The following is a 14,540-nucleotide window of genomic DNA, read 5'->3' as shown; positions in this document are numbered from 1 at the left end:
AGGAACTGATTCTACCCTTTGTTCCTTTTTGTAAAGCTCTTTGGAGTCTGGTACCTTCTGGAATTTGTTCAATTTCCTCGCAGTACCTCCTCCACGAGTGACGTTTTGCCTTTTTTATGGCCTTATTGTATTCGGTGAGTGTATAATTAAAAGCTCGTTTGTTAGTTCTCAGTTCTCATTCGACTTTTATTATTGTACACCGTGGTTGTCTCACGCCCTAACAGAATCTTCTGCCAGTAACAAAACAACCATGAAATCGCTTCAGGGAGGATTTCGAATCTCGCGGTTTGGAAAGAGAACAATCTTCATGCAGGGTCTACTATCATTTCCACCCCATAACAATTTAGTGTTTGGAACATAAACAAATAAAATCATGTCAAATTTGTGTTGAAAAGAGGGTTTCAAATACTAAATTTCGTTCCCTTAGAAGAGGTGGTTAATTTAAAACGAATCAAGATGGGCTGATTGGGCAGTTTTGAGTTATATTAAGTCTGCGGGCCGAGGTGGCTACAACCTATAAAATTTAACTTTAAACGAAACAGTTCATAAACGACATGTTACTTCTCCTGCCATAACTCTTAATATATTAGGGGTTGTTGCCAAAGAAGTGAAGAAAATACTGAAACCATTTTGTTTTCGTTGTTTCTATATTTCTAATAAAATTTGTTATTTTTTTTGTTTAATTTTTATGCTTGTGATTTACCTACTTGAAGGTAAGATTACGTAAACCACTACTTAATTAGTAAATTTAAAGAAAAGGAAACATTTGAAATTCATAAATGCAACTATGAGTTGACTAAAGACCAAAAACATTTAGTTCGAATACGAGTATCAGTATGTCAGTCATGTCTTTTAATGTCGCAGTTTTGTCGCAAAAAGCGGCAACTCTACTTGATGGACAATGTACTTGCCTAAAAAAACCTTTGTGACATATAATTGTATGTCTCTTTCTAGAATGTTAACGAGATATTATTCGGAGGAGGTAGAACAAGGATCGTCGTGATACATTATAAAACAAACAGCGTTAGCGCCGACTGGACTCTGAGACGTTTGCTCTCAACCAATTGACAATAAACGAACTGATGAATGGCCACCGATCATTCACCATCGGCCATAAGGATAACGTTTTGTACGATCGAGATTGAACGCTTCTTTTAGTCATATTAATTCCGTCATTTTTGTTTTCCCAGAAATACGCACTCATACCAGCGTATATAAAGATCATATTTTCTTGTTAGACCACCTAAGATATTATCCCTTTTTATCTTATTATAAGGAAGCCTTGTCAGATAAAGAGTTAATTGGTATAAATTGTGCGTTTTATTTGATTGTAAAAAAGGAAGGAAACGCATTTAGCGGTTCATTAAACGTCCCTCCACAATTAATTTTATTTCTTATAGATTTTAATAAATTCGCATGTCGGTCGTTTAACAGCACTTCGCCTTCGATCTGGAACATACGCTAATGGTGAATTGTTGAAATAGTTTACTTGATCAGTAATTGTATAGAACTTTATAACGAAAATGTTTTGCAAACGGTTAACTGTTTTGAATACGTTCATTACTGATGAACAAATAATTTACGTTGTAAACGCTGGTTTAATAGCACGTAAAGGATATTGCAACGGGATAACTAATTTTTTATGATGTAATATCGATTTTCAGTTTTGAATTTGCGAGTCATACACAGTCACGATCGGGTGCTCTTTTGCAGGCGGGCCTCTTTGGAAACATGGTATACTCTGAGCTGATTTGTGTTATTACTTGTTTCGTTTTCAGTTCATTACATTTCCGCGACTACGAGTGAAATCAATTAATTATTATTAGTCACGTTTGTTTTTGTACCAAGCCTCTATTAGTACGAGCCGCTTTTCGGAAATCCAACGTAACTCAGAGGGTTCCCCCCTAGTCCTTTATGATATACTATACGAATTGTAACAAGTGTCCTTATGCACCGCAAATTGTACAGTTTAGTAAAAAGAATGCATAGTCTAAATATAGGCCTTGTGTGGGTGTGAAGGTTCGCATTGAAAGGAAATTAATTATTTCACTTATTCATAACCCAAGTTTTTTATTTAAACGTAAGGAAACTAAAAGGGAATTAGAAGTATAACGTAACAAGGGCGGTTAAAAATGCAATTTTATTTCAGATGCAAATAGAGTAAATTAATATCTATGCTACAGTGCATGTGTATGTTCAGCTTCAGGATGTAGTAAATGAAGCGGGTCATTATAATTAAAATGCGAGAAGAGGGAGTTAGTTACGGCTGTTGTTACCGAAAGTTAAACGAGAAAAGCTTGTAATAGCGCGAAGTATATATTCAGGATCCATCGTGGTAAGATAAAGCGTTTATTGGATCGGATTTTACAAGAGCGATACCTATAAATATGAGTGTAAATAGTGGGAAAGGATCTTCCGTTAAACCGCACTGCCAAATATCCGCTAGTTGTGTTCGCAGAGCGCGCCGTGCAAGATTACAATGCATATTATGCATAATACAGTGAGATGCTAAAATATGGAATAAATTCATTGAAAAATTATGTGTTGAGTTTAGAAAAACGATTACACAGGTCTCTCATAATTTTTCATATTTTTTGCACTAAATATAAAATATACAGAGTGCGTCAAAAGGTAGATTTTGATACTAAAGCTGATTTTTTAAATAGAACAGTGTTTTTTTAAATCCATTTTCAAATTCTGAGTCAGATTCTTCGCATAATTTTATTTATGTAACATAATCCTATACCTTCTACTTGACCTGTGTGAGTATTTTTTAAATCATTTTGAAATGACTGTCCCATATTTTAGCCTCTAACTGTATACAAATAAACACAAGTAGTCGTTGCTATCGTGATACTCCGGTCAAAGAAGACCGTGAACATGGGAAATGTTGGACTAGAGTCAAACGACCAGTCTCAGTTGCTTGTAGAAGGGTGGTGGATGACTTTCCCAACTCTAGTGTCGCCCCCCCTTGAAAAAGGCTCCCTCCAAGAAAAATTGAACACTGGATTGTTTTTGGGGTGATACAATTCAACCCGTGAGACCCACTCTGGTACAAAATTGCCAGATTTTCAGGATAATGAAGCTCGACCGCATTCAAAACTTACGTCAAATTCTGGAAGGCGCAAATCGAGCTGTTGTTAGTGAATAAGAATAAACTGAGTTAATATCACTTGCGAAGATAACAGTTGCACTAATATAAAATATAATGGAATATCGCGTTGATTCTGGCGATCTCCCTTAAAACCACGCGATTGCACTTGAATGATCCTAAAAATAGAAAGAAAAACTCCCAAGCTATTGCGGTCGAAGTTGAGCTGGAACTCTCCCTTTTCTCTCTCGAATTTATCGCAAAACTACTGATTAAAGGAAAAAACGCCGAGACACGTCAAAAGATTTGTCAAGGAAGACAACTTTTTAACAAAAAACTACTTCACCCCCTTTCACCCTCTGCTCCCCAAGGTCATTCCCTTAAAAATTTTAAATGACAAGTAGTATCGAGTAAGGGCTCGTTTGAAAGGTCTATCAAAGTCCTTTATTTTGACGTTTGATTTTTTTAAATCGGTAGATTCGTTTTCGAGAAAATTAGAAAAATATTTAATTTATTTAATCGAATTTTTTCAGATAGAAAACAAAAACAAACGAAAATATCACTTATTTGTTACTATGGGAAAGAAAGAATTTAATTTACTGTCAGTTACCTTTGAGATAATCTTAGGATAGTGAAAATTAATTGATTCATATTTTACTTCCAAAATGGTACCCTAGCCGAGAGGGTGGAAATTATTCTAATTTTCTAGAAAACGAATCGACCGATTTATAAAAATGAAAGACTTCGTAAGACCTTTCAAACAAGCTATTACTCGATACCACGTGTCATTTAAAATTTTTAAGGCAATGACCCTGGGGGGCAGAGGGTGAAAGGGGGTGACGTAATTTTTGGTTAAAAAGTTCTCCGCTTTGATAAATCTTTTGACATATCTCGGCGTTTTTTCCTTTAATCAGTGGTTTTCGATAAATCCGTGGTGGGAAGTTTTCAAATGAACACCCTGTATACTTACCGAAGTTGAAGGTTGTGGAAATGCATTTGCATGTGTCAATTTTAAGAACAATTTCAAGAAAGTAAAATTAAACAAATCTAGTCTTGAATCCATCAATTTCTGGGCCAACTGTCATAATTATGATTACCATTAGGTGTCCATTAAGTGTGTGAAAAAGTGGAAGAAACTTAATATAAATTGACAAATGTAAACAGTGCCAAATAGAACTTAATAACCGATTAATGAAAAAGTTGACACGTGTAAATTTAAGTATAGAAAAAACACATTACCGCGTATCAAAATGATTTAATAGAAACGGAGAGAAATTTGAATAAAATTCTTAGGTATTGAATAATATTTAATCCTGTAGGTTAGCGTGAGATGTATTGCAAAAAGTATCAATTTCTGAAAGAGACCGTGTATTTGAATGTAACGATTATTCAATGTAAAACCGTTAAGAAAATTAGTATTCGTATCCTCCATTCGGCCGACGTTTCAACTGGAATTTAACTGCAAATTAGTTATTCAGTATATTTTATGCTGTCGTAGTGTGTACTTGTTTCGTACAAATTGTGTGTGTGAACGATCTATGCAAATAAACAACAATACTGTGATAATTTAGTGTTAAATTTAAATCAAGGTTAACGACAAATAAACAATTTATCGTTAACATTCTTCAACAATCGCTGTTACAATGAACTATTTGATTGTGTTAATTTTTGTAGCGTCATGGATTGATGTTTATGCCCTGGACAATGGGCTGGCCCGTAAACCCCCAATGGGATGGATGAGTTGGGAAAGATTTCGTTGCATTGTCGATTGTAAGTTGTATCCGGATGATTGCATTTCCGATAGACTCTTTCGTAAAATGGCGGATTTAATGTCGTCAGAGGGATATCTCGAGGCAGGCTATGAGTATTTGGTAATTGATGACTGTTGGTTGTCTCGCGAAAGAACCCCGGAAGGTCGTCTTCAGCCGGATCCCCTGAGATTTCCGCATGGCATGAAAGATTTGGCCGATTACGTACACAGCAAGGGCCTCAAGTTTGGTATGTACGAAGACTTCGGTGGGTACACATGTGCCGGTTATCCTGGAATAATCGACCACTTAAAAGTTGACGCGCAGACGTTTGTGGAATGGGAAATAGACTACATTAAGATCGACGGTTGCAATGCAAGCATTGATGATTACAAAAAAGGGTACACGGACTTCGGTAGGTACTTGAACGACTCTGGGCGCCCCATTGTTTATTCCTGCAGTTGGCCTTACTATATCGAGAATAAGGGAATACACGCAGACTACAAGTATTTAGGCGAAATTTGCAACTTGTGGAGGAATTACGAGGACATCGAGGATTCCTATGAGAGCTTGGCTGGGATTATCGACTGGTACAAGAAGCACCAGGACAGGTTTGCTAGGTACGCCGGTCCAGGTCAGTGGAACGATCCCGACATGCTGATTATTGGAAATTACGGACTCAGCTACGAACAAAGTAAAACCCAAATGGCGCTTTGGGCTATATTAGCAGCACCGCTTCTGATGTCGGTTGATTTTAGAACGATAGGTGCCAAAGAAAAGGAACTGCTGCTCAACAAGGAGGTCATTGCTATCAACCAAGACGAGTTGGGCATCCAAGGGTGTTGGGTCAAGACGATATCGAAGATAGACGTGTGGGTGCGGCCGATTACTCCTGTAGTAAATGGGTTGAAATCGCATGCGGTTGCCTTTCACAGCAGAAGAGTTGATGGGTACGCTTATGCCATCGACGTAACCTTGCACAAGATTGAAATCCCTTCCGGTAGATACTCAATCCGAGATGTTTACCATCCAGATCAGAAATACGATGATGTTGACGTAAATGACGTATTTACTGTTAAAGTCAAACCATCCGGAGTTGTATTGCTAAAGATTATACCTGTTCACAAAAAGTAGGCATTTGAAACTGAGTTGTCATTCTGTAATGTATTGAAATAAACAAAAATTTCTTTAGTAGTCTGCATCTCTGCCTTCTGTCAGTTTAAAGCTTAAGTTGCATAGCTTTGCGTGAGACGTGTCTTAGATGGTTCCAATTACTACGCTTTCAATTACTTTTTTTGTGTAACAACATCTAACCAAAGTTTCTGTAACACTACGTCTTTTTAGCGCATTTTCCAACTCATCTTGGAAGGCGCTATTATGGCCACTGTCCCTCTGAAGCCTACTCCTACAGTTTTCAATATATTTAGTTCATTCTTTTTGAATTCGATAGCTTATAGGTAGCTCTGGTACCTGACCCAAGAAAAATTTTGACAATGTGCAGGCTGTGCAATATTAACTTTCTTATTAATACATTTTGAAATTTTAACCACAGATGCGTCTGGTAACCAAACATATCGCATATAGTACATTCGAATGTGCGCATGCGCAGATTGCGAAAGCCAACTTGTGGAGATATTTCTTTCAAATTTTAACCATAGATGCTTTTAGTAAAGAAAAACATAGTTCAGATGGTTCTCCCTTGGGAAATACTGATCAATATGTGGAAAATGCGCTCAAGTTACTCGCCTTAGACCCAGTTGTGCAATGTCAGTTTAAACTTCAGTTTATAGTAAAATTGTGGGTTATAGTTATTAACGTCATAAGGCCGATATGTAGCAAATAACTGACGTGGTTGAAGTTTGTAAACCGAGGCGTCAGCCGAGGTTTATATTCAACCAAGTCCGTTATTTGCGTATCGACCGTGTGTCGTTCAAGATTTTTCGTCATCCCATTATGTGGAAATTATATATTTCGACTTCATAAAGATCCATCTTTTCGCAATACTTAAATATTAGTTATTTACATAATAAGTCATGAAAGTGGTCGTTTACATGACGCGGAGGCTTATTGAAAAGTACGAGGACGCGCAGCGTCCGAGTATCTCTTTAATGCCTCCAAGTCAGGTGGACTCACTTTCATGACGTATTATGTATAAAATTTTACCTGAACTGCAACATGTAGATAACTTTTCCAAATTAAATTATTCATATATGTGAAATTTTGATACCTAATCACGCACGCTAAAATGACATTAGGTAATTGTTTCCATAGAGATTTCAAAATAATTAAAACAATCAGTGTCATTTTTAATGCAGTTTGCAGTTTATACTTTGTACTTTTCCACTATACAGTCTTAATAACTAGGTACAAAAGCATGTATCAGTGAAGAAGAGTACCTACGCGAGACGTTGTTATAATGTAGCCGAAGATGCGGCCGCCGTAGTATATTCCCTCCCTACAAAGTCAAGAAAGTACGAAAAGGCGTACAAACCTTTTAATGACTGGCGCAAAACTAAAGGAATGGTTACTTCCACACATATTCCATTAATTGTTAGTAATTAAAAAACCATTATCCTTTGTATAGGTATATTAATATTTAAAAATATCCACATAGTCTGCATTATAAATATCCAAACGTTGATTGAATAACTTATTCAATGAACGATCTAATTGGTTATTTTGCAAGTACTAGGACTGTAATGGGAGTCAGGCAAAAATATTACAGTACTAGTCAGGTAAAGATCAACTTTCTAATGTCAAAATAGCCCTGAAATTTACATTTTCTTGACGGTTTCAGGTAAAATAATTATCTTGATCATGGTATGCTTATGGTCACATGTTAGCGGTTGTCATGGACGCAACTACTGAAAAATAAACAATTCGTTAAATACGCGTGCTGAGAAGCTCTACGACGGTTTTCCAAAAATATGGACGTAATTGAAGGAAATATCAATATTCCTCCAGACGTAGGTATTAGCAGACTTTCAATGTTGAAACTCACTTTGAAGGTATATGACAACATTGACATTTCAATGTTGGTAATTTAATCATGTAGTGTATTTATTGTGTATTGGGGATGTTTATTACATTACAGATTCGGAAAATTATTCGCCTTTTTGAAAAGAAAGTCTGAAGGTTACAGACCAAAAAAGTCTAACATTTTGTCTGAAGAGCAAGTCATGACATTTTTATTGGAAGCTGATGATGGTGTATGGCTCCTAGAAAAAGTCATCTTAATATGTGGAATATTTGGCGCTTGTAGGGGTGATGAGCTTTTGAAGTTGAACGTGGAGGACTTTGAAGACACCAACAAAAACGTAATAGTTACATTGCGGATCACAAAAAATAAGAAAAGCAGAGTGTTTCTAATTCCGAAAGAAGGACTTCCCTTCAATGCGTATCAGTTATACAAAAAATACGCGGAATTACGTCCTCAAAATTTAGAAACTCGGCGATTTTTCATTGCCTACCGCAAAGAAAAGTGTGTTAGGCAGGTTGTGGGCATTCATACCATTGGGGGTGTTCCCAGGAAAATTGCTAAGTTCTTAAAATTAAAAAACCCAGATTTATACACGGGCCATTCGTTTCGGAGGTCATCCGCTACCATGCTTGCAGAAAATGGCGGCGATCTCCTAGCAGTGAAGGAACTTGGAGGCTGGGATTCATCTGCGGTAGCGGAATCGTATATTGAAAATTCTGTTTCGAAGCGATTAAAAATCACCAAACAACTATTTCAAAGGTCCAATGGAAACTCTGAAATTACAACATCCATAGCCACAGCTTCTTCATCAAGTGTAACATCAACAGGTGATAGTGGTCCTCAATTTTCCTACGATGGACTACAGATTTCTAGCAATAATAACTGTCACTTTAATTTTCATATTCATTATAATAAGTAGTTGTTTGTATTTCAATAAAAGCATTATTTCTTAACGGCCGCATATGCGTCCGTTATTTTTTAACGGACGCCGTCCGTTATGAATGATATTTCATTTGTCAAATGAGTTGAGTTAAATTGAAATAACAGTATGGGATGACGAAAAAGTATGATTGGCTACTATTTTCGAAGATGACCAATCGTGTTTATGAACTCGGTCAGTTAAACTAAACTGAAGTTGTCCCCTACAAAATTACAGCTTTCAGCTAAAACATCTATTTCTTTTTTACTTAGAAATCTAGGTAGTATATTCAATTTTTTAGCAATCCTACCAACCCTTGTCACTTTCCGTGCAATTAGTAAATTTTGAATTCAAGTGTTAGCAGGGTCTCACCCCTCCAACATGTCCAAAAATGCATGCGAATTATCAAAACTTATAAATGTAATTTCGGATCAAAACCATGTAATCAAAATATAACCATAAATGAAAACAATTTCAAACAATAAAAGTTAACGGTATTGCCCATACACGTGACGCATTTAAATTATATTATGACAATTTCCAAAAACTAACATTGTAAATTATAAACAATTTGAAATGTTGTATACAAAACAGAAATAAATGATAAAGAAATGCAAAGACTACTACCTGAATTAAATAATACCAAAGCATTATTTGTTTGTTGTGGTTTCTTCCCTGAAGGACGCTCGCTCGCTGTCTTAAATCGTTTTGCGCTTTGCACAGGAAGTAGCATATTTGACTCCGACAATTTGGCACCCGCGCACTTTAAGACGTGGTCTGGACTTACACACAAATTTCTCCTTTAGGTCCGCTTTTTACTCACGACTTTCGAATAAAACTATTTTATGCTAAATTTTTTGAGGTAAATACGCGTTCCACCGCAAAAACGAATCTTTCTCGCTATGTGAAAGTCTCGTATTCTACCAGGTGTTCGCTTTCGACCGCGGCTTCAGGAATATTAACCTGTTCCTATTTCAAATTCCTCCTACGATCTTTTCTTTTTCATACACGCCAATTTGAAACGCGTTCAAAATGCCCAATTCAAATTCTACGGACTGAAACTGCCACTAATGGTTAAATGACCAATATCCGCGAGCATTATAAGAAAAAGTTCAATCATTAACATCCACCTGATGGTAATGGCACCTCCATAATTTACAATTTACTTTTGGGCTTACTGTGTCGGGGGTTAAGCTTAGGCGGCATCCGAACTATAGCTAAATATTAGTATAAAATCACCCCAAAATGACAGAATATAATTACCTAAATTAGTCACGCAGGGATTTTGAAACAGAATAAGTTTAAGATTGGTGTTTGTCGGCCGATCGAATTACTTGCAATGGCAAATCGTAAACCATCCCTTAAGGCGACCGCCTGCAAATTCTAACAGCGACAACCCTACCCTTACATTAATGAAACTCAAAATACAACAAATCTTAGAGACCTTACTGTTAAATTAATCCTAATAAATTAGTCAACCTAACATAATTGAAACGGGGCATTACAAGCAAAGCGCTCACGCCACGGACCTCCGCTTTCACAGCCTGTGAAAATTCCGAACATACCCAAATGACCAGTAAGTGATAGGGAATAATTAAGTGACTTTTACTTTTCTCAGTTACTTAGTTAATTTCACAAGTAATAGTCAAAATTTAGGGTGAAGAATTTACTACCGAAAATTATACTCCAATATGCCTAGAGGGATTACTCAATTTTCGTACTTCGGTGTACTTTTGAAATTTAGAAGCCTTCTGCCACTGTGAGCAAAAAGGAGCGATTGTGATGATCCCAATCGTAAAAGATTTATATTAATTTGAATACATTTATTTTAACTAAACATACAAATAAAGCACATCAATACAGTTACGATGAACCTAAACCGTGAACATATACCTAAACTAACTACACAATTTTAATTTTGGAAATTAAAATAACACTGTAGTCCCCGGTTTAAATTCTAACGTCTTGAACAAATTGTCATTAACTATACACGCAAATTAACGGCGAGTTTTTTTTTAATGTACAACGTCGGATGCTGTTATTTTTAATTCATATAAGGGAATATTGTCTTTTACCTTATGAATGACGTCTCTTGATTCAGCGGGAGTTGGTTGAACCCGATCGATGTCGAGCCTTGGAAATTTTCTGTGACTCACCAATTATTGTTGACGGTGCAGATGGCCACCTTCTACTGGTTGGACTGATTGAGGTGATTTAGTCCCGTTCAAAACATATAGTCACTCCAAAAATTATGCAATTAAATCGACAATTTTCAAAGTAGTATACGACGGCCGTTAAACGGGACCAATTTTTAAGTAAAGTCTAAGGGAAAAGAAAACGAAGTACTGTAAAGCCTGAGCATTAAAAATAACGCACCAATCGGCACTCGTTAAACTAATTTCATTTGCACGAGACGACATAAAAAATTGAGCCACATGTAGCACACTAGGATTACAAACTGTGCATATAATACACATAAACGTCAGTGTCAACCGGTCTAAGTATGAAAGAGAACATCATAATTTATATTTTCCTCTGCTCAACAGTTGGAGCCCTTCAGAATGGTTTAGCACGCACACCCCCAATGGGTTGGACCAGTTCGAAGATGTACAACTGCAAACCTGATTGCGATGTGTATCACGATAGATGCATTTATGATGGTCTTTTCCGTAAGGTCGCCGATATTATGTCGTCAGAAGGTTACCTGAAGGCTGGGTACGAATACATAATTATTGGTGATTGCTGGATGACAAATAGAGATCCGAAAACCCATCGCTTACAACCAAATTCTACAAGGTTTCCTAATGGGATTAAGGCTTTGGCCGACTACATTCACAGTAAGGGCCTTAAGTTGGGCATATACGAAGAATTAGGTGAATACACTTGTTCAGGTTACCCCGGAATGAAAAACCACCTGGAACTAGACGCAAAAACCTTCGCCGAATGGGATATCGACTATGTCGAAGTTGACGGATGTAATATGACTTATGTAGATTTTAATCATAATTACATTGATTTTGGTAGATACTTAAATGCGACCGGTCGTCCCATTGTTTATTCGTGTAGCTGGTCGTATTATCTAGAAAATCAGCATATTTTACCCAATTATGTGCAGATGACCGACACGTGTAACTTGTGGAGGGATGGATATGTCATTAAAGATACGTACGAAAGTATGGTAACCATTCCAGAACTGTATGGCAAGCGACAGGATGCGTTCATAGATTTTGTGCAACCAGGTAGTTGGATTCATCTTGCTCCGCTAATGGTTGGGAATTGGGGGTGGAATGTAGATCAGAGCAAATTGCAGCTTGCACTTTGGGCGATTTTAAGCGCGCCAATATTGATGTCGGCTGATTTGAAGCAAATTCCACCCCAATACCGAGATCTTTTATTAAACAAGGAAGTTATTGCAATTAATCAGGATAAGTTGGGCATCGCCGGTATGATAGTGGAAACGATTAAGGAAATTCATGTCTGGATGAAGCCTGTTGAACCAATTGTAGGGAAACAGCACTCATTTGCAGTCGCTTTTCAAAATATGCGAACGTATGAGAATTTTGTTAAACTCCCAGCAGAAAGGATAGGACTGATCAGTAAGTGTGGATATACTGTAAGAAACTTATTTCAAGCTCCCTCTGATAATCAAAGCATAAAAGTGTTGGAGCAATTAGAATTTATGATACCACCAATGGGTGTTGTGTTATTCAAATTGTCCCCAATTTGTGCACCAAGTGGCGTCTATGATTACGCATAGAATTAAATGGAAAATACTCAACCCCCTGCGTCTTTCAGTTAACATTCACCTACTTAGTGCGATAAAGTGCTTCAATTACAATTTGTTCAATAATTCAAGTAGCTCTTGTTCCACTTACATGCTTATCACTCTTATCGCAAGTAAAAGCAGTTTATATAAGCTCCACAGAAGCAGAACCTTAGACAAATAGCATTATGCTTATACTCCTAGCTACAGTAACGTGCGTTATTCACTCAGTAGTTGCCTTAAATAATGGGCTCGCGCGTACACCTCCCATGGGATGGATGAGCTGGCAAAGATACAGATGTCTCACGGATTGCAAGCTTTATCCAGACGAGTGCATTTCAGATCGCTTGTTTCGAAAAACAGCGGATCTGATGGTGTCGGAGGGTTATTTGGAAGCAGGTTACGAATATCTAATTATCGACGATTGCTGGTTGGAAAAGGAACGGGATGAGAGCGGTCGCTTGCAACCAGATCACTCGCGATTTCCCTACGGTATCAAAAATCTCTCCGATTACATTCACGCAAAGGGATTAAAGTTTGGTATTTACGAAGATTATGGCACACTTACTTGCGCGGGGTACCCCGGTATTTTGGGCCATCTGGAAGTCGACGCAAACACTTTTGCCGAATGGGGCGTTGATTATATCAAAGTTGATGGATGCTACGCCAACAAGGAGGACTACGAGGTGGGTTATACTGAATTTGGAAGGTATTTAAATCGCACGGGTCGACCAATGGTGTATTCCTGCAGCTGGCCCGCGTATTTGGAAAGTAGTGGAACCTACGCCGATTACGCGTACTTATCGGAGATTTGCAATTTATGGAGAAACTGGGGCGACATTCAGGACTCTTACAGTAGCATGTCTAAAATAAGGGATTGGTTTGGCAAGCATCAAGATCGCCTGATTCCCTACGCAGGACCGGGTCACTGGAATGATCCCGATATGCTATTGATTGGTAACTACGGTCTCAGCGTCGAGCAGAGTAAAACGCAGATGGCACTCTGGGCAATACTTGCGGCACCTCTCCTCATGTCTGTTGATCTGGGAACCATTGGGCGAGAAGAAAAGGCAATTTTATTAAATCGCGAGATAATAGCAATAAACCAGGACGCTCTAGGCATTCAGGGTTCATTGATAAAGACCTTCAATGACATACAAATGTGGATTAGACCCGTTACGCCCGTTGTAAATGGTTCGTATTCGTACGCGGTCGCTTATCATAGCAAGAGAGACGACGGACATCCCTACGCAATTACTACGAAGCTTTCGGACGTCGGTTTAGATCACCAAAAGGGGTATTCAGTAGTAAATTTGTTTGAAACTGTACAAGAAATGCAGGACGTAAAGGTAAATCAAGCTTTTATCGTCAGGGTGAAACCTTCTGGGGTTGTATTATTTAAGTTTACTCCTATTTTATGATTTGTACAAAGTGGATGAATTAAATGTTTGCAGTTTCTGTTCTTATTAGGTATTTTCTTGTGTACAAAATTCTAATGAAAACCTTTATTCAAAAGTTCTCATCAAAATTATCTATTACTTGCGGGAGTGAAGGAGAAATTAAAGGCTGTAAAAGCTAACCGCTGAACGCTGTATTGTTAAAGTGGTCAGAGGTTCGAGCTCGATTGTCTGGCTAAAGGTCAACGTCAATAGACGTGCAGAATATCTTCAACTTATCAGAAAGAATGCACTATCCAGTCTAATAATAATTAATCAAAAACTACCTAGTTACGAAGGAGGTTTGCAACTCAAGCAGACGATAGCCAATACGAGAGTTTGTTTCCAGTGCGCGCGACTCGGTTTTGAAACCAGCCCTCTGGAATTTGCGCCCAGGGCATATAATTAAAGAATGGATCAATAGCAGAACGCTGGGAATCTTTCCAAAAATGTTGAGTGAATAGTTTTATATGCATCCGATGGGGTATGGGAACGATCAGATACGGCAAAATGTTAAATCTATTTGCAATTAGAATCGCGGGTACTTATGGTACCATATTTTTTGAAGACGTTCCGCTTGTAGCTGTTGTCGGCAATCGCTGA

General features: G+C 37.6%; 2 protein-coding genes and 2 pseudogenes across 2 annotated transcripts; all 4 read left to right on the top strand.

The window, feature by feature from the left end:
• Nucleotides 1–4,506: 4,506 nt before the first annotated feature.
• LOC116159849 lies at nucleotides 4,507–6,037 on the top strand (annotated as a pseudogene).
• A 5,294-nt stretch (nucleotides 6,038–11,331) lies between these two features.
• LOC116171784 (alpha-galactosidase A-like) lies at nucleotides 11,332–11,782 on the top strand. The gene is made up of 2 exons (XM_031488786.1): nucleotides 11,332–11,713; nucleotides 11,763–11,782. Exons 1-2 carry the CDS (start codon nucleotides 11,344–11,346, stop codon nucleotides 11,768–11,770), a joined length of 378 nt encoding a protein of 125 aa, XP_031344646.1. The 5' UTR covers nucleotides 11,332–11,343; the 3' UTR covers nucleotides 11,771–11,782.
• A 71-nt stretch (nucleotides 11,783–11,853) lies between these two features.
• Nucleotides 11,854–12,495, top strand: LOC116176362 (alpha-N-acetylgalactosaminidase-like). Its single transcript, XM_031494925.1, has one exon. The coding sequence runs from the start codon at nucleotides 11,854–11,856 to the stop codon at nucleotides 12,493–12,495; it is 642 nt and encodes a 213-aa protein (XP_031350785.1).
• Nucleotides 12,496–12,664: 169 nt separating this feature from the next.
• Nucleotides 12,665–13,922, top strand: LOC116176283 (annotated as a pseudogene).
• The last annotated feature ends 618 nt before the right edge of the window (nucleotides 13,923–14,540 follow it).

The sequence above is a fragment of the Photinus pyralis genome, unplaced genomic scaffold (assembly GCF_008802855.1).
Source record: "Photinus pyralis isolate 1611_PpyrPB1 unplaced genomic scaffold, Ppyr1.3 Ppyr1.4_LG1, whole genome shotgun sequence".
NCBI classification, from domain to species: domain Eukaryota; kingdom Metazoa; phylum Arthropoda; class Insecta; order Coleoptera; family Lampyridae; genus Photinus; species Photinus pyralis.
Note: the sequence above shows the minus strand (reverse complement) of the source record. Positions and strands in the feature narration are given on the sequence as shown.